This window comes from Balaenoptera musculus, chromosome 10 (assembly GCF_009873245.2).
Source record: "Balaenoptera musculus isolate JJ_BM4_2016_0621 chromosome 10, mBalMus1.pri.v3, whole genome shotgun sequence".
NCBI classification, from domain to species: Eukaryota; Metazoa; Chordata; class Mammalia; order Artiodactyla; family Balaenopteridae; genus Balaenoptera; species Balaenoptera musculus.
The window spans coordinates 15,986,865-16,009,819 of record NC_045794.1 but is presented as its reverse complement, the minus strand read 5'-3'; the positions used below and the strand labels follow the sequence as shown (position 1 = coordinate 16,009,819).

General features: G+C 36.5%; 1 protein-coding gene and 1 pseudogene across 12 annotated transcripts in view; one reads left to right on the top strand and one right to left on the bottom strand.

Moving 5' to 3' along the window:
- PLEKHA5 (pleckstrin homology domain containing A5) overlaps positions 1-22,955 on the bottom strand; it is a 239,560-nt gene that overhangs the window by 6,009 nt on the left and 210,596 nt on the right. For 11 of the 12 annotated variants that reach the window (XM_036865726.1, XM_036865720.1, XM_036865723.1 and 8 more), the window contains 8 exons: positions 15,659-15,760; positions 12,836-12,947; positions 11,886-11,932; positions 9,968-10,085; positions 6,581-6,699; positions 3,368-3,577; positions 2,336-2,476; positions 1,684-1,808 (listed from right to left, as the gene is read on the bottom strand). In XM_036865726.1, coding sequence (XP_036721621.1) covers positions 1,684-1,808; positions 2,336-2,476; positions 3,368-3,577; positions 6,581-6,699; positions 9,968-10,085; positions 11,886-11,932; positions 12,836-12,947; positions 15,659-15,760 — 974 coding nt within the window. Of the gene's footprint in view, positions 1-1,683; positions 1,809-2,335; positions 2,477-3,367; positions 3,578-6,580; positions 6,700-9,967; positions 10,086-10,928; positions 11,118-11,885; positions 11,933-12,835; positions 12,948-15,658; positions 15,761-22,955 lie in introns of all 12 variants that reach the window. The other variant, XM_036865732.1, reaches the window with a different exon arrangement.
- On the top strand, positions 19,447-20,136 carry LOC118901918 (annotated as a pseudogene).

The window sequence follows — 22,955 nt, the reverse complement described above, 5'->3', positions numbered from 1 at the left end:
GGGTTATCAGTTTGACCCTTTCATTTTAAAGCTCCCGGTCATATTTTTTTAGCTAACAGCTTTAGCAGCACTGAGGAATATTGTTCATCCATTATTTTAACAGGGTTTTAGCAAAGCAGTGATATTCTAAGTCTCTCATTCTTTTTTTTTTTTAATTAATTAATTAATTAATTAAATTTTGGCTGTGTTGGGTCTTGATTGCAGTGTGCGGGCTCTCTAGTTGTGGCACACAGGGGCTCCAGAGCATACAGGCTCAGCAGTTGTGGTGCGTGGGCTCTCTAGTTGTGGTGTGCGGGCTCCAGAGCACATGGGCTCTGTAGCTGCAGCACGTGGGCTTAGTTGCCCCACGGCATGTGGGATCTTAGTTCCTCCACCAGGGATCGAACCCATGTCCCCTGCATTGGAAGGCAGATTCTTACCCACTGGACCACCAGGGAAGTCCCAAAGTCTCTCATTCTTTTTTAATAAATTAAAAAAATATATATATTTATTTATTTATCTTTGGCTGCGTTGGGTCTTCGTTGCCGTGCACAGGCTTTCTCTAGTTGCGGCGAGCGGGGGCTACTCTTCGTTGTGGTGCGCAGGCTTCTCTTGTTGTGGAGCACAGGCTCTAGGCGCGCCGGCTTCAGTAGCTGTGGCACGCGGGCTCAGTAGTAGCGGCTCGCGGGCTCTAGAGTGCAGGCTCAGTAGTTGTCGCGCACGGGCTTAGTTGCTCCGCGGCATGTGGGATCTTCCCGGACCAGGGCTCGAACCCGTGTCCCCTGCATTGGCAGGCAGATTCTTAAGCACTGAGCCACCAGGGAAGCCCTCTCATTCTTTATTGAGTGAAATTCTTCTAATAAAGAAGAAGAGTTTCCTCATAAACTCTCTGGTTGCAGTTTGTTTGGGAAAGGTAAGATAAATATTTACTTCTTTCTCTTTATGTACCAGGTTTTGGAACAATAAGTCGATTCCCTAGCGTCCTCTGAAGGGGCCAACAAATTATTTTGTTGTTGTTGTTGTATCATTATGAACTCATAGATCTGTAATGTACTGGATGTGTTTTAATCTATGTCTATTAACAAAAGTTCAGCAGAGATTTTTTTCTTATCAGCTATCACCAAATATTTTTCAAATTCCCTCTTGCTATTCATTGAAGAGATAAAGGCATTCCTAATAACATGAAATACAGCATTTCTCTTTTCCAGCACTAGGAATTTTTTTATGGATGGTGAGACTGAGGATATGCATTTAAAAACGCTAGTTAAGAAATATAGTTTAAAAAAAATGGCAAATCACTATAATTTTTGGAACGCTTATCAGACATCTTAGACATCTGATCAATGTCTGTCATTATACAGGCAACGCTGAGGTGCTTACTTTGCTGTAGCTCGTGTGCCTATGGCATTTTTTAAAAAAAGGTATTTATTGATCACTTGCTAGGTGTTTAGCACAGTGCTAAGTGCTATACACGTATTTTCTTATTTAATCCCTATAGCACACTTGTGACATGGATACTATTATTATCCTTATTTTTACAAGTGAGGAACCTGCATTCAGGACAGTTATGTAACTTGCTCAAGATCCTACAGCTTGTAAGAGATATTCTGGGACTGGAATCCAAGACCTCTGACTCTGAAGTTTACCACTTTTAAGCAGGTATACAATTTTGTGAATGACTCCTTTGTTTTTCCTAATTATTACCTGTATGGAACATCCTTGGGCATCTTTTCTTTGTTTTCTTCTTTATCCACCACTTCCTCAGAATTTACTCCATTTGGCTCAGGTGTGAAAAGTGTTTCGGAAAAAACATTTTCAGTTTTTTTAAACTATAGAAGAAGAAAAATTTTCTTTTTCAAATCATTTTTACCACATTTAATATATTAGTGAATTATCTAAAATGATTCCTAAATAAAGTTTATTAAAAAACCCATACCCTATCAAATATTTACTGACATATAAATTTATATTCAAGTACATTAAAAATGTTAATGTCCTATAAGAAATAAATAAAATTAAATTAAAAAATTTAAAAAAAATTAAAAAAAAAATTAATGTCCTTTGCTACTAGGATAAAAGGTACATTGCCATTAGCTAGCTGCTTTGGGATATAACATTCTTTAATTGGGTTAATGATAATTTATTCCAGCCTTGATTGATCATGTTTTAACTTTCAATTAACCCAGTTTTTGTTGTGGCTGAATACATCAATCAAATTATACGAAGCCTATCATCTCACTAAGATCTATATAGCCCCTGTGACAGAATGACACGTAACTATTTTCAACCTTCTCACTTGACCTTATCTTCAAAAATCCACCTCTTTGTAACATCTGTCCTAAAATAATCTCTCTACCTCTTCGCTGAAATCTGTATTTTGAGGTTCAGCTTCTTTTAGTCGAACAGTTTCTGCGGCAGGAGTTTCATGGTTTGGCTTCACATCATTTTCTCTAATGACGGCGTCCGGTTCCTTAAGGTTATCATCTCTCCTTCGAGTCTGTTCAAGAGATAAACAGCATTTTTAGATTCATACTATACGGTCATGCATAGTTTTTAGACAGTACCTATTGATTTTTTTTTTTTTTTTTAAAGTTGGCTCTTCACTTGCAAGGAGGTTTCCTTATGAAAAACAACAGAGGAATCTTACATATATTAATCATCTATTTTGTAATGTGTCGAATGTGCAGTTATTCTACTGTTAATTGGTTGAATCACCATTAGCAATGCCTGCTCTCCATTAGACAAGACAGAAAGGGGATTTCTATGACGACAGGGAATCACTTTCAGCTGGTCCATGTCTACTAACAGGGATAGACCAGACTGAAGCCACTGGAAAGGTTCCTTAGTCTGCTCTGATTTATGAATCAGGGTAACAAACAAACAAATAAGTAATAAGAAATGGAATGGTGCGTCTTTACAAGACTGAAGTTAAAATGTAATGAATAGTAGAACTTTTCTTTAGAAACCCTCTCTCGCTACAATTTAGGTCATGCTAAATTAGTATACAGAGTAATACACATTTCACTGGGAGGGGAACTGGGGACTATCCTGCTAACCTGCATGGCATTTTACATTTGTTGAAAGCACTTTTATCTTCTTACTATCTCCATGAAGTAGATAGGACAGGTTGTATCTTTATTTCATCTACGGTAGAGGAGATTAAGTCCACAGCGGATAGGAGGGTATCCAACAAGTAATTTAGCTCTGGTTTCCTGAACCCAGGGCTATTTCCATTTTACTAAGCTGTCCTGGCACATTATAAGAGTTGAATAATATAACTATCCATGTTGCTGACATTTAAAAGCCCATCAACCATGTAACTCTATGATTCTAAGATTCAAGTGATATTAGATTTACCCACAAGAATGAGTAAAAGCAATTGATATACCTGGGTAACCCGGAATGGATTATCCCTTAAATTTGAAGGACTTGGTAAGGGTGACTGGTCTAAAGCACCAATAATGTTTAATCCTTTTTTCTTCTCCCTTAAGCATGCTTGTTGATGCCTCCTGATTCTTTCCATTTGCTCTTCCACAGTCATCCTAGGTCGAGTGCTTTCAGCCAAACAGAGCTGTTCCACTGCACTTCTTGGTCTTTCCTTTAAATTGAAAGTAAACAAACAGATGAATACCTGAATACAGGATAACTTCTGAAAAGTATGTTAGAATAAAAAATGTCCTACAATGCATTTATTTTGTTTGCAAAATCTAAAGTGGAGGTTTTGGATGTCATTTAGGTAACACCAGAAAGACAGATTACTTTATGCATGCACTGATGCAGGATCAGCGATGGAAAGAGAGAGAGAGAGGAGGTAGGAGGGAGGGGAGAGAAGAGGAACTTAAGGAGGGGATTTGCTTGTTTTTAAAAAAAAAAAAAATACAAAAACGTATGGCAGCTCTGGAGTGACCCTACCCCACAGCCCTGAGACAGGAAATTGTATAAAACTCAAACTAGGAGAAAACAGGGGTCATAGCTTCTAAAAATCAGCAATTTCTTTTATTATACTAAAAATGTAATGTTTCAAGTCACACATTTTTTACTGTGAAAAGACTGGTAGAGAAAACATCCTTAGTTTATGAAAAACTATGGAAGAATCTATTTTCTATAAATCAGAAGGTTATATTTTATATATATATATATATACATTTACATGGCTCATTTTTATGGTTTACTGAAGGGTTTAAAAATATTAGTCACATTAAACAACCAGTTCTTACTTCTCACTTTCTTACTAAAGATATAAAACAATATTGGTATGAGATCCAAAATAAGTATATCAATAACTGTCAAAAGGAAATTTTAGCTTATTTTATATAATAGAAATTTTAGAGATTAAACATATTCTAAGATCTATAGAATAGAATGCATAGGTTTCTTTGTGTCCTCTGGACTGAACTGCTGGGAACTGACTGAGACATTGGTGGAGTTGCTGGTGTTTTGGAAAGAAGCCAGGGCAGAGGTAAGTATTTCCGTGACTAAGCAGTATGTCAGGATAATGGCCAAGATCCTCTTCTCTCCACTGCAATCTAAAATGTGTCTGCAGGGCAGTAGCTACAGATCTAGAACTGTTTTCTATTGTATAGAATATCTTGAAGAGCTCAAGTAGAAACTGAAAGGAAAATGAAAAATGAAAAGCCTTAGAGTGCAGAAATGATGCTTCTCATTTGTGAAACAAAGCATTTGCTTTTGTGAAAAAAATTTTTTAAATAAAGGTAAATTCTAGATACTGATTGGGAAGTTGGCTACTTTAGCACTCTTTCATTTTTAGTAACAACAAACATGTATTCTTCCTGGTTTTCCTGTGTTTGTGCAAAAGTGTTGTCTCACTGAAACTTCCTTTTCCAAGTTATCGTATTGTACAAATCTATTTATTCTTTTAAAATGCCAGATATTAATTTTTAGGTCTTTTTGCCAGTATAACTGGAGAAGAGTATCTCACTGGGGTTTTAGTTAGCACTTTAAAAATGATTATCAGGGTTGAGCAATTTTCATATTTTTGTGAATTACTGTTACATAGTTTCCATTTTAAAAAGCCCTAAAAATAACTGATTTGTATTAATTCCTCAAATATTATGAAACTTGTCTGTTATATTGTAAGTATTTTCTTCTGGTATCTGTATTGCTTATAAAGGACTTTCTGGTACAGTATTAGGTAACTAGTCTTCTATACTTTCCCCCCAGTATGTGGTTATGTAGAAGTCTTTCTTCTAGTATTTAAGATAGTTATTTTTAAAAAAAGATAGTTACAGAATATAAATCCACTAATATCTTTCTGTTTGATCTCAACATGCATTTTTTTTTTTTAATTTTATTTATTTATTTATTTATTTATGGCTGTGTTGGGTCTTCGTTTCTGTGCGAGGGCTTTCTCTAGTTGCGGCAAGTGGGGGCCACTCTTCATCGCGGTGCGCAGGCCTCTCACTATCGTGGCCTCTCCCGTTGCGGAGCACAGGCTCCAGATGCGCAGGCTCAGCAATTGTGGCTCACGGGCTTAGTCGCTCCGCGGCATGTGGGATCTTCCCAGACCAGGGCTCGAACCCGTGTCCCCTGCATTGGCAGGCAGATTCTCAACCACTGCGCCACCAGGGAAGCCCTCAACATGCATTTTTAAAGTTTTTTTTCTGTTGCCTTATTTCACAATATAATTTCCAAAGAAAACACCCTTGTAATCTAAAAAATGCCTAACTATGAACAACAGTATTACAGGACCATTATATTTCTTATATACATAAATTTGTCAGAATTTCTGGCATATACTTTGTACCATACTTTAATATCTTTCAAGAATAATCATAAATCTTATCATTTGTTGTACCTTTCAGTCTTTTCTTATAGTTTTAAGTTATCTCATACCAAATAAATAGAATTTATAAAGATGAAAAGTAAAATTTCTTTTGCAGCCCAAATTTCTAGAGAGTACTTGGGGAAAGGGAGTTAAGTCCTTTGAGAATCTTCCCAAGAAGACCAAGATTAGACTGGTTAAAAGCCAGTCTGAATTAAATGGATCTCAGATGAAAGTGTGAAGTACAGGATTTGCTTCTCATTCTCAATTCACATTGCTCATTGTAACCAGAGGATTGGCAAACTCCAAGTCTACTGCAGAGGAAAGGGCCTGCAAACTCAGGCTGGCTTGGAAGTCCACTAGCTTGGGTGACCACAGCACATGTCTATCACTCTCCTAAGGAAATTTTTAGAGGTGTCAAGAGGGGTAACACAGGGCAGCTATCTGAGAACAGATTCCACAAATTGTGCCCCAAAGACCTCATGTGGAGTCTGAGCAAAGAAGACCTAGATTAGGCCTGTCCTCTGAGGTGCTAATTCCCTGAATGTAATTAAAAAAATTAAGATTACTAAATTTTTCTTAAGAGTATGTAAAAAAAAATTTTTTGATGGGAATTCCCTGGAGGTCTAGTGGTTAGGACCCCGCACTTCCACTGCAGGGGGCACAGGTTCGATCCCTGGTCGGGGAAGGATCCCTCAAGCCGTGTGGTGTGGCCCCAAAAAAAAAAGTTTTGAAAAAAACCTCTAAAAATTAAAGCATATACAAGGTGGCAATAAATAGGTTGAGAATCCTTCTGGAAATTAATGTATAATTAAATACCATTCTTGAATCCATCATCTTCTTAGTTTTCCTTAAAGTTACATATGAGGCTATTGTCGAAGATTCGGGTGTTGGTGATTTTGTTCTTGGAGGGACTACTCCAACAGGAAAGTGGGAACCTAAAAATAAAAACAGCATTAAGTTCTACAAAACATCTTCACATGACATTGCTTTCTTTGGACATATTCAATTTCTGAGGCTTTTGAAATCAGAAGGCAAATTTATCGTTTGAAAAGAGACAGGGAAATGTAATAGCCTTTCGTTACTTATTTTACCTAATAAGCCCGCAATGATACTGACCAGACAAATTTAGGGTTAGCTTTAGAAATAAAGTTCTACTGATGATAACAGATGACATTAAAAAAATTATAAAATTTAGTGATACGCAGTGTATCATATATCTTCACAACAACCCTGTAAAAAAAGAAGGTAAATGAAGTGCAGAATCTGGGTTAACTGACTTCCTCAAGTCCATATAGCTTAGCAGCAGCATGGCTAGAGCTTCTGCTTTGGCCCGTTTTCCCTTGTTGCTCTGCTTCTTCATGAAGTATTTACAATATTTTCGGAGGTTAAAAGTACCTTAACCTAATCCTCTCACAGAGATGAGGAAAGTTATGGCCAGAAGGGTTAAGTGATTTACCTAAATGTCCTTAATTCCCATTTGGTCTCTTTCAATCACACTGCACCACCTCAATAAAGAATCCACTAACAATGTTAACAATAGTTGACTACAGGTAATTGAAGTTACTTTCACTTTTGCATTTTTGAAAATTTCTAAAATGAACACACACTACTTTTATAATTAGAAAACAAACAATACACACACACAAAATCATTAACACAACAATAAAAGCTAATGATCAGTTCACATAAAATGTATTCATCCGTACCATAGTCATCTTGTGTAAGCAGAATATATACAGTATTGTCCACTGAGGACACAAGTAAAATAAGAAATTAATGAAATCTCAATAGTTTGCTGAAAAAAAAAAAATCATTCTCTTTGGGCTCATTAAAGTTACATTAACTAAGTAGAAAAATGAAATCTTATTTTCCCCCCAAAGACAGATGGTGGTCAATCATTCAGGGCCCCTTTAGGTTATGAACCAAACAATCTGCAGCTTAATGAAGTTTTAATATTGTTTATGAACTCTGTGTTTATTAGAGTTGTATATTTGAGAATGTGAAGAGCTGGACTGATGTATTACAAGTAATTTTTACAGTTCAAATAAAGAAAAGGCTTCTACTATGCCAGTCAGTGGTCCATTTTTAAAAGCCCGACTTTAAGTCATGTGGTACAAAATAAATTACACTGTAATCGATCTGTACACTTCAGACAATTTATTTAGATGAGAGCTTATGATTATATTCTAAAAAAAAAAAAAAAAACCCAAAATTTAAAAGAGGAAAAACTTCCAGGAAGAATTCAAGCCATATTAGAGAACATATTTCAGATGATATAGTTGTTATGAGTAAATACATCTATCAGTTTTTTGCTGAGAAGTATTACAACCTGTTTAGCCATACTCTGTTGACAGACATATGACTGCTTCCAGTTTTTGTCTATTATGAATTAAAGCTGCTATAACAACCCTTGTATAAGTCTTTTGAGGGATTATGTTTTCATTTTTCTTAGGTAAATATATAGGATTCCTGGCTATGATGACTGCATGTTTAACTATATGAGAAACTGCCAAACTATTGTTCCATCCTATACCACCTCAGAAATGTGTGTGAATTCCAATTGTTCCACATCCTAACCAACACTAGGTAGTCAGTCTTTCAAGTTGAGCCATTCTAGAAGGTGTGAAATGTGATTTTTATTTGCATTAAAACTGCATTTCTTTTATGATTAATAAGTTGTAAGCTTTTCCATGTGCTTATTGGCCATTTGTATATACCTGATTTGTTAACTCTCCAAGGCTGTTGCTTACTTTTTTATTGGGTTGTTTATCTTTATTACTGATTTGCAAGAGTTATTTATATATTCTGGATACAAGGATTTTGTAAGGTATATGTACTGATAATATTTTCTTCCATTCTGATAGGCAAAAGTTTTAAATTTTGATGAAATTGAATTAATCAGTTTTCACTGAGAGTATAGCCCTCATAGGGCCCCAGCTTTATTTGAGGGGGTCTCCTAGCAGACTCCTAATTTGTTCATGCTCTGAGCTTTGTCCTGTCACAAGGTGAAAGCTGGCTTTCACGCTCCACTTAACTTCCTGGATGCCTCTTGCTATGGACTGAATTGGTCCTCCTAAAATTCCTGTTGAAGCCCTAACCCTTGATGTGACTATATTTGGAGATGGGGATTAAAAGGAGGTCATTAAGGTTAAATGAGGTCATAAGGGTGGGGCCCTGGCCCCCAAAGATTAGTGTCCTTATAAAATGAGATACCAGAGAATTTACAGGCACTCAGAGGAAAGGCCATGTGAGGGAGGCAGCATCTACAAGCCAGGAAAAGAGTCCTCACCCAAAACCAAACCCTCTCAGAACTTGGTCTGGGACTTCTAGCCTCCAGAACTGTGAGAATAAACTTCTGTTGTTTAAACCACTCAGTCTATGGTATTTTGTTATGGCGGCCTGAGCAGACTAATGCACTACCCTTCATATAATTTTTGGCCTGAACATCCCTCTCTTTACTTTTCCGCAACTTGTTGAAGCGTCTTAAAAATATTTAAAATGATATGAACCAGTGTTTATAGTCTGTGGAGGATTGGCCAGGTATCTAGTAACCTATTTGCCAAAAACATTTACTTTTGTTTGCAGTCTGATATTTCCTGCATATTTATAATTATATGCACGAATATGGTAAGGACGAAGACTATGACTGTTTCACTTACATCTGTGTATGAAAAGATAAAGTTAACAAAGACTTTCAATGAGAAAAAGATATGATTTGGATGAGAATGAGAAAGGTGTATAAATATTAAGTTTTCAAGATGGCAGTATTTTTCTAATTAAAAAAAACCCCAAAACAACAACAACACAAAACCCAGCGTTAGAAAACCTAGAAGAATATTCCAGTTATGGAAAAAGCTATGTGAATATTACCACTTACTATTTTTCAAGCTTTACTTTATGACCCTTTAGCAGATTATAAAAAAAAAAATTGACTAGCAGGTTATGATCAGAAATTCCTTTTCTGAAAAATCCCACATTTTGCCACATTTGTCTAAGCAGAGAGAGATGACATGTTGATATGTGGTTTATGGGTCATGTTATCTTCCCAATATCTGAAACTTCTAAATTCAGAAATGCATCAGATTCCAAAGGTTTCAGATAAGGGACTGTGGACTTGTATATGTACTGTGTCAACATATTAACTAAATTTATTTCTAAGGTGTCTGAAAAACGCAGCAGATAAAACATATCTCAAACGCTGACCTTTAACAGAAGTTTCCATTTCTGAAACAGATTCTGATTTTTCTTCTCCATTAGACTCATCAACTTCTGCCACTGTTGTTAACTCTGGTTCACTCTTGTAGAGTCTATAATCTGGACCCTTGAAAGAAAGATATGTAATCACACACAAACACACACAAAAAGGCAAAAGTCTCTTTTAAAATGTTTATCTCTAAAAACTCACACTCTAACAATTAAAAGCCTCAGTCAGCTATCTTGGGTATAACACAATTAATATATATGTTACAATTAGGGTAGAAAAAAAGACTTTAAAAAAGATGTTTAACCAGCATATCTTTTGATTTTAAAATTAAGAATATTCCTCTTAGGGACAAAGTCATCAGAACATTTTTATCATACTAAAACTAAAGTCTAAAAATAATTATATCATATTAACTCAATTAGCCCCATTCCTTTTCTCCTTGTTCTCTTCTCCTTGCTTATTACATTTTACATTTATTTGTTTAATCCCCAGACTCCTTTTTTCCAGTTTCCTTGGGTAATGTCTCTCCTTGGCAATGTCCACATTCTCTTAGCAGTTTTCCTAGACTGAACTGCCCACATCCCAACCTTTTGATCATTCCTGGTAAGAATCTTCTTTTCCTTGCATCTTTCTGATCTAAAGATATCATTTTGCTTCTAATATCCTGAAATGGTATATTTAAAATATGGCTCCTTAAACACAGGCACATAAAGTAACCACTTTATGAAAATATTCATGAAAAGCAGAAACTATGAAATTTTATTAAAATTGTGAAAATATTACAAAATAAGAATGGTAAAACTAAAACAGGAAAAACAAATGATAATGTTATATATGAACAAAAAAGTGCTGGCTAAAAGTGGTGTTATAATAAAAAAAAGTTTTGAATCTAAAATAAATTAAGTTTGAAAAATGAGGGCATGTACGATTGATTATTCTGTGGCTATTGCAGCCACTTACACAGTGAGATCCATTTCTTGGATATCCTTGAACTTGGTGAATCTTCTTTTCTTCGGGCAGATGGACTGGGCCCCTGCTATAACAGAGCAAGGAGCTGCTATCACTGGGCAGAGGGGGGATTATGGGAGGCTGGTCTGTAAAGTCATAGGACCGAGGAAGTGGAGGACGAGGTGGGACTACTTCCTCTTCCTAAAGATTGTAGAATAGTCACCTTATTTAGATAAGCATATTGAATTAAGTATATCGAAATTCTTTGCAATGGTAAGTTAACTTACATTCACTTTAAGATAATTAAAGGGACACTGCCAAGCCAAGAGGTCTCATATTAAAAAGTAAAACCAAAAAATGTTTATGATAGCCAATAACTGGGCTTTAAATTTGACTGCATTTAATTTTTTCTGTAACACACAGGTTAGCTTTACTCTAAAGCTCAACATCAAAACAAATGTATGAAACTACTCTATTTCATTTTAAAAATAAAAGGAAAGAATTAATTAAAAAAAATCTCACTCCATATTGTTTTGCTAATTTTTAAGAGAAAAAAAAACCCATTTCTTTTTGATTGGCTTTTATACAAAATTCAAGACCACAGATGCTTTCAACTAGGTTGACAGTATCTCTTTGTACTTGTCATTTCTTTATGGTATGCATGATACACAGCCAACTTATCATACCAAACAATGATAAATAAATACTCAAATTACTTAGATTAGAAAAAGTATAACAATGTTAAAGTTCTAACATAGATGAGAAGTAGTGATTCAATTTTTTTTCCATTAAGAAAAGGGAAGAAGATCACATTTGTTAGAAGAATCAAATTACTGAACCAGCAAAATTTCAAGATCAAAACAGTAACTCAAACATATTTAGAAAACATTTTTGTTATGAGTAGAGAAAACTCTAATTCATGTTTTAATTATAAAATAATTTATAGTTAGAGAAACAATCCAAACTTACCTCATTTTTGTACTTAACTGTTGAGAAAGGCTTTGATCCTATCATACCTATTAAAAAAATTGTAAAATATAACTACGTACACTAAACATATCTTCCTAAATCTACAGAAAAAAGGAACAATTTCATTTATTTTAAACAAAGCCTTCAGTTTCTAACCCCTCATTTATTAATGTTTTCTGAATTTAAAACCCATTACATTGTTATACAGTAGAAATTAACACATTGTAAATCAACCACACTTCAATAAAATACATTTAAAAAACCCCAATACATAAAAAAATACAAACTGAAATATCTAATATAAACAAGAGTATGGGGAAATGGGTTTTCTCAAATACTACTGGTTTAAGTATGATTTGATGTAATCTTTTAGGAGAGCAATTTGGCTGTGCGTATCAAAATGAAAAATGTGCACTTATTTCTCATTTCCTAGAACCCATAAGTACTAGCAGGTGTGTTTATTATGTACACAGTAATGTTCGTTACATCATGGCTTATGAAAGAAAAACAAAAAAGCCCACCCACCCACCCACCCAACAACCTGGAAGCAACCTACATTGTTCATCAACACTGAAATGGATAAATTATAGTTCATCTATACAATGATTCTTACACAGCTGTTATTGTATTGTATTGTTAAGGAGAAAAAAACATATTGATGAAAAACAACATTTTCTGTTGTGGGGAAAAAACTCCCAAACCCAAAACACTGTGTGCGTTTATAATTTTAGACACAAAACAATGATTCATTTTTGTGTGAGTGTGGTTGGTAAAACTTTTGCTTTCTATATTACATATAAACTTGGGTACTGATTCAATACTACAAAGTGCCTGTTTTCTAATGTCAAAAATCCATTAAAATAACAAGAGAAACCCAATTCTATGTGTTATTCCATTTAGATATATTATTATGGTCAATTAGTGCAGAATAAAAGATGAAGCTAATGTACCTGTTTCTGCAGTGCCTCTCTGCTGTTTGTGTTTACTCAGTCCTTCCATGACATCCTGAATTCTCCAGAGTTCTTTCTGAAGTTGTGCACGCTGAATTCCTGCTGATTCAGTCTATCAGTAAAAATGGACAGACCACATACAGGGGGGAAAAAATCATTAAATACAGTTATAAATTCCACTAATTATATACTTAAAAAATGAGAATGGATTTCATTTCAACAGTGGATTAAGTTTTGAGGATATTTAATATGATCTGTGTGACCTTCTCAATTTTGCAAAGTCAATGGCAAAGATAAAAGAAAAAAGCAGAGAAACAGAAAAATTTAATATTTCAGACCTACACACACTATTTCACCTCTTTTCAATACGCACTGTGTTGCATTATTTACAATCCCAGGAAGGAATACTGATTAGATGGGGCTAAAAATGTGGAACCCTCCCCCAAACCAAAACCAACAAAACAAAACAAAAACACAACAGATCAGAAACTCACAAATCCCAAATTAAACAAAACATTTTTAGGGGAAAAAAAGGAAAGTATTTTAGCCTCTTAAGTTCTAGAACATAGAGACATGCCAAAAAAGAAAAAAAGAAAGGGCAATTTGAAGAGTTCTTACTGATAGAGTTAAATGTATTTGCAGGACAAATTTTCAGTTTTCAAAATTGATTATTGCCATTTTTACTCTATCCTAAAGTTATTTCTTTACTACCCCATTTCATGTCCCTTAGGCTAAATACTCTAACTGAAGCCAAAATAAGATCATCTTGGTAAGATTCTAGTAAAACTCTAATGACTCTTATTGATAAATAGAAAAATGATAAATATCATTTTTAGGAATATAACTATAAAAGAAATAGGTAAATAAGTATGATAACTGTAACAATTATGTCAGCCCTGAGATGTGAATACTGATAAAGACTTATAGAGAGGGAATATAAACTATAAAAATCAGATAATTGCACATATAGAATATGTATTACTTTTGCACTAATTTAAAAAATATACATATTTTTGTCTATCTGAAAGGTGTACAATGAAAATCTCATTTTTGTTTTATTTTGCACTTCCTCTGGTTACTAGTTACACTGACCAACTTTTCAAACACTTGTTAGCAATGTGAGTTAAATTTTCCATTAATTAAAACTACTCATGTTCTTTGTCTATTTTTCTAATGCATTGTTTCTCCAAATTAAAAAGTTCTTTGCAAATCTAGACAGTGACTTGTTGAATTTTTAGAGGTCAAAGATACTTCACTTCTTCCTAGTATGTCATTTTTCAAGTTTTCTATATTGTCTTCATTGTTTACTTATGTATTTAACAAACACTTATATATATAGTCTGTTTTATTTGCCTGGTTCTATTCTAAGTGCTTCAAAAAAAATCAACACATTTAACCATGATACTAACCCAACAGGGGTAGGTATTATTATTATTTTCATTTTATAGCTGTGGAAACTGAGGTACAAAGCTGTTATGTAACTGGCCTAAGGTTACATGTGCAATGCTACTTCTCATAAGGTGTGTTTCCTAGTTCTGTATTTTTTCAAAAAATGTCTAACTACTGTGGTCTTCATTATATCCTAAAAATACAGAATCATTTTGTTAATTTTTTCTGGAAATTTGGTTGGAATGGAATTGTGCTTATGGGAAGAATTTCCATCGTGATAACGTTAAATCAGGCCATCCATGAACATGGTATAGCAATTATACCACTCCATTTATTCAGGTCTTCTCTTATGTCCTATAATATAGTAATTAAATTTTCATGATGAACTTTTTTTGTTAGGTTAAGTCAGGATTGGCAAACTGCTTTGGCCCATGGCTTCTTTTTTATGGCCTGTGAGCTAAAAATAAATTTTATAATCTTAAGGGGTTATTAAAAACCCCCAAACACCAAAGGTTTTGTGACAGAGCGTATACACCTGCAACATCTAAAATATTTAATATCTGGCCTTTCACAGAAAAAGTTTGTTGATCCCTTGGTTGTATTTTAGATGTTTACCATTTTTTTCTATTGTATTTAGTAACTTCAGTGTTAAGTACAGAAGTCACAACCACACATGGCTACTTAAATTTAGATAATTAAAAATTCAGTTCCTCAGTCACACTAGCAACATTGTAAGTGCCCAACAGCTACACGTGGTTGTGGTTACTATTTTGGACAGCACGCATAGAAGACAGTTGACATTCTATGAGTCAGCCTTACTCTTTATTTGTTGTATTGATTTGTTGCGTCTACTGGGCTTCCAATGCAGATGACCAAATTTACATAGGGTCACAAGCATAAAGTGACTTTTATTATTTTCTTAAATATGTATTATTTCCATTCCTCAGGGCAATGCTTTAAGACAGGTATTGTTATTTCAACTTTATAGATAAGAAAACAAACACCTGGAACTTGATTCCATATCTGCCTATTCACAAAACTGGATTCTTTATGCCAAATGGTGCTGCATCTTCCTCTATTCTAATAAAATAGCAGTCAAGACAATAGGCTAAATAACGGTTTGATAAATGAGAGGGATTTAATAAAGAATGGATAAGATAATTTGACACTTCAGTGCTAAGTGACATAGTTAGCTAGGAGCACAGAACACTCTAGGGCTCACCATGTGTCCAATTGGATAAAGAACTTTTAAACAGTGAGGGATGGGCTACTTTGTGAGATCGTAAGATTCCTATCATTGAAAGTATTGAAACCCAGATGTTAGGTAGCCAATAATGCAAAAACTGTTTAGGGTGTGCATGAAGCTAACAAGATGGGCTGTACAGTACCAGTCAAAGCCAGTTAAAACAATGTAAAAATATTATAATTCTGTACCTGAATTTCACCAAGGCGATCTAGCTGCTCTTGCATCTGGTTCCTGGTGAGAGTTACATCGTATTCTAACTTATCATATTCTCTCCATGCTCGTTCCAGTTCCTGAAATCAGAGCTTTAATTACTTTAATGGAGAAAATGTGCTGTTGTGTTATCAATCATGTAGTTTACAACGGAAAACATAAAAAAATTTATAACTCATTTTCTTTTATTTTTTTCCTCTCTTTTTTGCTCAATTTAAGAAAAATTTACTGAGGAACTGATTTATTATTGTGCTGCTGCTATACTCAAAATTACTAAAAAAAAAACCCCAAAAAACCCTAAACAACCAAAAAAACCCAAACAAACCCACCTGAACTATTTATTATTTATTCATTCATGACATCAAAATATTCAGTTGATTCTAATATCTAAAGAGTTTTATTTTGAGAAAATGTGTTATTTTATTCATAGTAATATGTTAAATTTTTCTTGAAAGTGATTTTTTAAAATGCAGAAGAGGCATAAATAAAGCACTTTCTTATCTGATGTGATTAAAATTTGTCCAGGAATAAAAATACTAAATAGGTTGTATTTTAGCATGTTGGATTTTCAATAACACCAGAAGCCTGACATGACTTCACTTAGAACAAATTTACAGTAATGTAATGAAGCTAATTCAGCTAACTAATCTAGTGAATTTTGCTCCTAGAGACTCAATAGAGGTACTACCCACCTATACTTTTCTCCTTCGGGGAAAAAAAACTACCCCCAAACCCTCAAATCATAGAGAAAACTTTCGTACTTGATAGTGTAGGTACTCTTCAGACATTTCAGAGAGTGGTATGAGGTCAAATTGATAAACTAAGGACAGGAACTATATTTGATCACTATTTTGTCACCAGTATCTAGCGTGGTATTGGCACACATGACACAACCAACAAATGTTTACTGAATGCTGTTGTAAAATGAATTAGTAACTCTTGTCTAAGAACTTCCCTTGACCATAGATTTCTTGACTTGAACTGCTCTAAGCAAAGCTCCCCCGGGAAATGTTAGTTTAACAACAGCAATAGTTTTGGGATAAGAAAAGAGGGTACTGAATGTAGAAGAGAGGTTACTGAAAATCATCTTAACAGTTAAAAAAAAAAAAAAGCAGCAATACTCAAGTTCCTAGAGGTTCTCTATTTTCTATATTCTGCAACTAGCTTACAATTGCTTAAAAACTGAGGCAATGAAAATTACCTTTAAAAATTAAAATGAGTGTTAAAATTTGGGCCATTTGGAATAACTGCTTTTTGAATTTAAGATATCTCCTTATAAGGTTTTTAAAATAATTAATTAATTTATGACTGCATTGGGTCTTCGCTGCTGCGCATGAGCTTTCTCTAATTGCGTTGAGTGGGAGGCTACTCTTTGCTGCGGTGCGCGGGCTTCTTATTGCGGTGTCTTCTCTTGTTGAGGAGCACGGGCTTTAAGCGCATGGGCTTCAGTAGTCGTGGCTCGCAGGCTCAGTAGTTGTGGCGCACGGGCTTAGTTGCTCAGCGGCATGTGGGACACAGGGCTCAAACCCGTGTCTCCTGCATTGGCAGGCGGATTCTTCACCACTGCGCCACCAGGGAAGTTCATAAGCAGGTTTTACAATGGACTACGTGTTTTAAAAAAGCAGAGATAAACCACTGGAGATTTTTTTATCATCTCTATATTATATAATTTAGGGAGTCTATTATGCAGATTTCACAGTGAATTAAATTTTAAAAAGGCAAAGTGGTAAAGGACTAAAGATTTTAATCTCATTTATATTGTGTAAATATTACCCTCCTGACTTGGCTTCAGCAAACTGTTTTTACCTGAATCAATAAGGATATTGATCTCCTTTAAGAAAAATTGCCTGGAAAACGAAAGAAAAGAAAAAAAAAAAAAAGGGAATTCCCTGGCAGCCCAGTGGTTAGGACTCCACGCTATCACTGCTGAGGACGCAGGTTCAATCCCGGGACGGGGAACTAAGATCCTGCAAGCCATGCGGCGTTGCCAAAAAGTAAAAGAAAAATTGCTTCTAGCCATCTTTTAATTTGTAAGCACCACAAAAACTGCAAATTTAAATAGTGGGCCTTTGAAGGCCCTTCAGGGAGGGTAAAATGAGGATAACAGACCCAGTGGCAGCCCAGCAATGAAATGAGATGGCATTGCCAGGCTGACACTGAGCCTCTTTTGTAGAAAAGTTCAAGGGGACACTAAAGGTGCTGCAGAGGCAACTAAATACAAGAACATTTTAGGATGGTGGAAATTCTTGTCTTTCTTACAGAAACACATGACAAATAGAGATTGAGAGGTAGAGGTTACTCTACTAATATTCTAGGGGTGAAGAAACACAATATACTTTCAATTTTCCTAACCTGGAAAGTCCTGCCATTGTACTGTACCAGTTGGCCTGAGTCCCATTATCCTGCTGGGCCTGTTTCTGCCTTTACCTCTGGGCTCCTCCAGCATGATTATGGGTGGGTAGTAACACAAGTCAACAGGGACAGAAAGAAAAGAGGCAGCACTGGCATAACATCAGTCCTCCTAACACCTGGCTGAGTATTTCATTAAAGAATTTAGTGGCTTATACAAGTACAACGTTAAAATCTTTAAATATGAGATTACTATTTTTTTCGTCAAGAATATATAGGTACACTAAGGCAAATAAAAGGGGTAATGACTTGCAAATATACAATTATCTTTAAAATCACAGGCACAAGTCAGGAAACACAGCAGTGCTTTCAATAAAAACATGGACCTTCATGCCATACAGTTAAGAGAATGAGTTAAATCCTGCAATTTACAACCACATGGATGAACCTCATAATGTTAAAAAAAGCCAATTAGTATATACTACATGATGATACTTTTACTAAGTTCAAAAACAGGCAAAGCTAATGTAGAGTTTAAAAGTCAGGCAGTGGTGTTTGGGGAGGAGCCATCACTGGGAAGGGAGTTTCTGGAACGTTAGTAGAATTCAGGGTCTTGCTACGGTGTTAGCCATATTTGTGCAGTTAAACCTGTGTACTTTTCCGAGAATATGACCTACTCTAACAAAGGTTAAAAAAAAAATGTGTGTGTGCATGTGTGGAGTTGCTAGAGGGATGGCAGAAAACTTTTAAAAAAGTTGACTTAGTCCAAGTTTAAGGCTTGGAACAAGTACATTTTAATAGTGGTTACTTCTTTATAGTCTGTATTGAGGCAAGACTCAGCCACCGTGGGGAAAAAAATAAACAAACTACAAGTAGGTTTGCAATCCTCAGAGGCAATGAAACCCCAGACTACCGAAAAGATGAGAGAGGATTTTTTAAAAATTTAATTAATTAATTAATTAATTAGTCTGCGTTGGGTCTTCATTGCTGCGCATGGGCTTTCTCTAGTTGTGAGCGGGGGCTACTCTTCGCTGCGGTGCGCGGGCTTCTCACTGCGGTGGCTTCTCTTGTTGTGGAGCACGGGCTCTAGGTGGGCAGGCTTCAGTAGTTGCGGCACACTGGCTCGGTAGTTGCGGCACGTGGGCCCTAGGGCACGTGGGCTCAGCAGTTGTGGCTTGCGGGCTCTAGAGCACAGGCTCAGTAGTTGTGGCGCACGGGCTTAGTTGCTCCGCGGCATGTGGGATCTTCCCGGACCAGGGCTCGGACCTGCGTCCCCTGTACTGGCAGGCGGATTCTTAACCACTGTGCCACCAGGGAAGTCCCTGTTCTATTTTCTATTTAAAAAATGAAGGGTGGCGTGAAGGAGGAAGTCTGGGGAGGCGCGGGAGCTGGGGGTCCGTGGGGCTGAGCGGATGCCATGGGCCGCCGGCACTGCACGCAGGCCCCGACCCGTGCCCGGGGCCGTGGGCGGCTACGCGCAGCAGCTGAACCAGCTGGGCGCGCAGAAGTTCTCAGCCCTGAAGGAAGTGCTCTTCCACTGCCTCACTGAGCCAGAAGAGGTGGAAAGGCTTCTGGCTCAGCTCTCTGAATTTGCCACCACCAAGCAAATCAGGCCCGGCGCCCTCAGAAGCATCGTGAAGAGCCTCCTCCTGGTTTCAAATGGTGCCTTGAAGAAGAGTCTCACAGCTGAGCAGGTCCAGGCTGATTTCATAACTCTTGGGTCTCAGTGAAGAGAAAGCCACCTACTTTTCTGGAAAGTGGAAACAGAATGCTCCCACCCTTGCTCGACGGGCCACAGGTCAGACTCTGATGATTAACCAGCGTATAGATATGGAGTGGACATTTGGAGTGACGTCTGGGGGCAGCGAACTGGAAAAAGTGGAAGTATGTTTTTACGATTAAAGTTGGTGGTTAAGAAAGGAAATCAAACGGAAAATTTATACATAGAATTAACCTTGCCTCAGTTCTACAGCTTCCTGCATGAGATGGAGCAAGTCAGAACCAGCATGGAGTGTTTCAGCTAATTTCTGTCCCCTGCATCTCCACCTCGCCCCTCCCTGCCCCCTCCTCCTCCCCGGTGACTGTTCAGAGAGGCCGCTCGCTCCCAGGCCTGTGGCCGCTCCTTTGGGCCTGCTTGCCCCTTGGGAGCCCAGGTGCAAAGGTTTCTGAAAAACAAAGGATTAAGTACTTAAGGAGCCTGACAGGCTGGTCCTGAAGAGTCTTTGTTGAGGGACCCTCTACCACCTATCTCCCAGGTCACCGTTCAGATATTCAGAGAAGTGACTGCATCTCAGATGCAGGGGAGGAAATAAGTTGAGTCACCTCCCTTTCCAAGTTCCAGAGTAAACAAATGGTCTATCGCTCTACGCACTGAGGACCTTCCCCCGCAAAAGAACAAGGAAGGGCTTGCTTGTGGCTGAGGGAAGAGGCGGACTCCGTGAATGACACACGGGGGAGCCCCCAACAGAGTTTGTATGTTTGTGGTGGTGGTGCTTTGTCGATCAGCCTTTAGTGGACACATGTGTAAGAATACATGCTGGGTCTGCTCTGAAAAAAAATGAGGCTTCACTTCAGGTTTTGCCCTGTTGTGTGTAATGAGGTGGGCCTTTTGAGGCTATTTCAGCTTGTTTTGGTTCACGCTGACCTTCTCTGGTGGTTAGAAGAAGAATAAAAAAGGTTCTGAAGAAAAAAAAAAATGAAGCATAAGGCTTTAGTAAGGAATTGGCAGTAGATTTTCTGTTTCAAAATAGAGACGAGTCAGTAATATAGACATGTGACTATTAGCTCCTTAAGTGCCAACAACTCTTCAATTTTAAATATTACAGATTAATGTCCACTACTAAACCTTGGATAATTAAAATACTGCGCTATCTAAATTTACTGTTAGGTTTTGGGGATTAGGCACAAAAAATATTAATTTTGGCCACTACCACTCAACAATAACAATTCTGTCAACTGGGTATAAGAAGCAGTTGATTTTTGAGATCAGTCAAGATAAAGTTAATCTGATCTCGTTTCTACCTTCAGGATATAGAAATTTCTTGCCATACATTTTTAAGAATGTGTTTAGTAATTTGAATAATTTTTTTAAAATAAGAATGCCTTTTTTGATTTTATACTTGCCTTAGTACATAACTGCATCTCAAATAAAAATCACTATTTACTAAGCACATATCTTACTATACTATCTAATAATGACTACTATATTGGCTTTTAAATATTTATTTATTTATTTATTTGGCCACGCTGCACGGCTTGCAGGATTTTGGTTCCCCTGACCAGGGATAAAACCTGGGCTCCCTGCAGTGGAAGTGTGGAGTCCTAACCACTGGACCCCAAGGGAATTCCCCAATATTGGCTTTTTTAAACCAAAAAAGATGTTGCAAGGGACCACATTCAAACGGTATAAAGTGAGGTTCAACTAAATCAGGCATGGTTACAGAGCTACCTTTATTTTAAATTTCTAGTTTATGATAACAATTATAGTCATCTGTTTTGGCTACTTATAATCTTTAACTCATTGCCTAATTATAATCTTTAACTCATATATTTAGTTTCTCTTCTAATCTTCTCTTTGAAACAAAACAATATTCCATCTCAAAGAAAGTCGTTACTTTTTACTGTACAAATTGAAGATATAATAAATTTTTATAATTATAAAAGTAGAAAGGGCTTCCCTGGTGGCACAGTGGTTAAGAATCCTCCTGCCAATGCAGCGGACACGGGTTTGAGCCCTGGTCTGGGAAGATCCCACATGCCGCAGAGCAACTAAGCCCGTGCGCCACAACTACTGAGCCAGCGCTCTAGAGCCCGCAAGCCACAACTACTGAAGCCCGTGCGCCTAGAACCCGTGCTCCTCAACAAGAGAAACCACTGCAGTGAGAAACCCACACACTCCAACAAAGAGTAGCCGCCACTCGCCACAACTAGAGAAAGCCCATGCGCAGCAACAAAGACCCAACGCAGCCAAAAATAAAATAAATAAATTTATTTTAAAAAAAGTAGAAAAATTAGAATACAGGATAAGATGAAAAAAAAGACCGATTATTATGCTACCCTTTTGTTAGCATTTTTGTGAATTTTCTTTTAACCTTTCTCAGACATACACAATGGCAATTTCCAAATATAAACAAAAGTAGCCCACTAGCACCCAAATTCAATAGTTATCAATACATGGCCAATTTGGTTTCATCTACAGCATCCATTTTCTATCCCTGTGAGATTATTTGAAAGCAAACACCAGCCATCATATCATTTCATTTATAATACTTCAGTATGCATTGCTAAAGAAAAGAAATGAAAATGAAAAAAAAATAACAGGCAAATTCTTACTTATTTAAATCATTAATATGTATTCTTTTAAAAAATATTAAAATATATATACATATATGTTTTTGTGGTGGCACCGCGAGGTTTGTGGGATCTTAGTTCCCCGACCTGGGTTAGAACCTGGGGCCCCAGCAGTGAGAGTGCCAAGTCCTAACCACTGGATTGCCAGGGAATTTCTTTTTTGCCAGGGAATTTCTTAAAAAATATTTTTAACTATAACGATTTCCCTACACCCCCCTCTTTATTCCCTTGCTACTTATTTGTTGAAGAGAATGGGTCACTTGTTCTGTAGAATTTCTCCGACGCTAGATTTTGTTAATTGAATTCCTGTGGTATTGCTTAGTTTGCTCTTCTGTTTCCTGTATTTCCTATAAACTCCTAGTTGGATATTGAGGCTTGCTGAGATTCACATTTGATTTTCCAAACCTCACAAGTATTGCTGGGTGCTTTCCACTGCAGCACATCAGGAGCTGTATCACACCTGACTGTCTCTATTTCTGGGAATGCAGTATTGTGATCATGAAATGACCAGGGTATTTAAAAACTATCTTGAAATCTTTCAAAGCATACTCATGACAATTCATAGATGTCAACAGA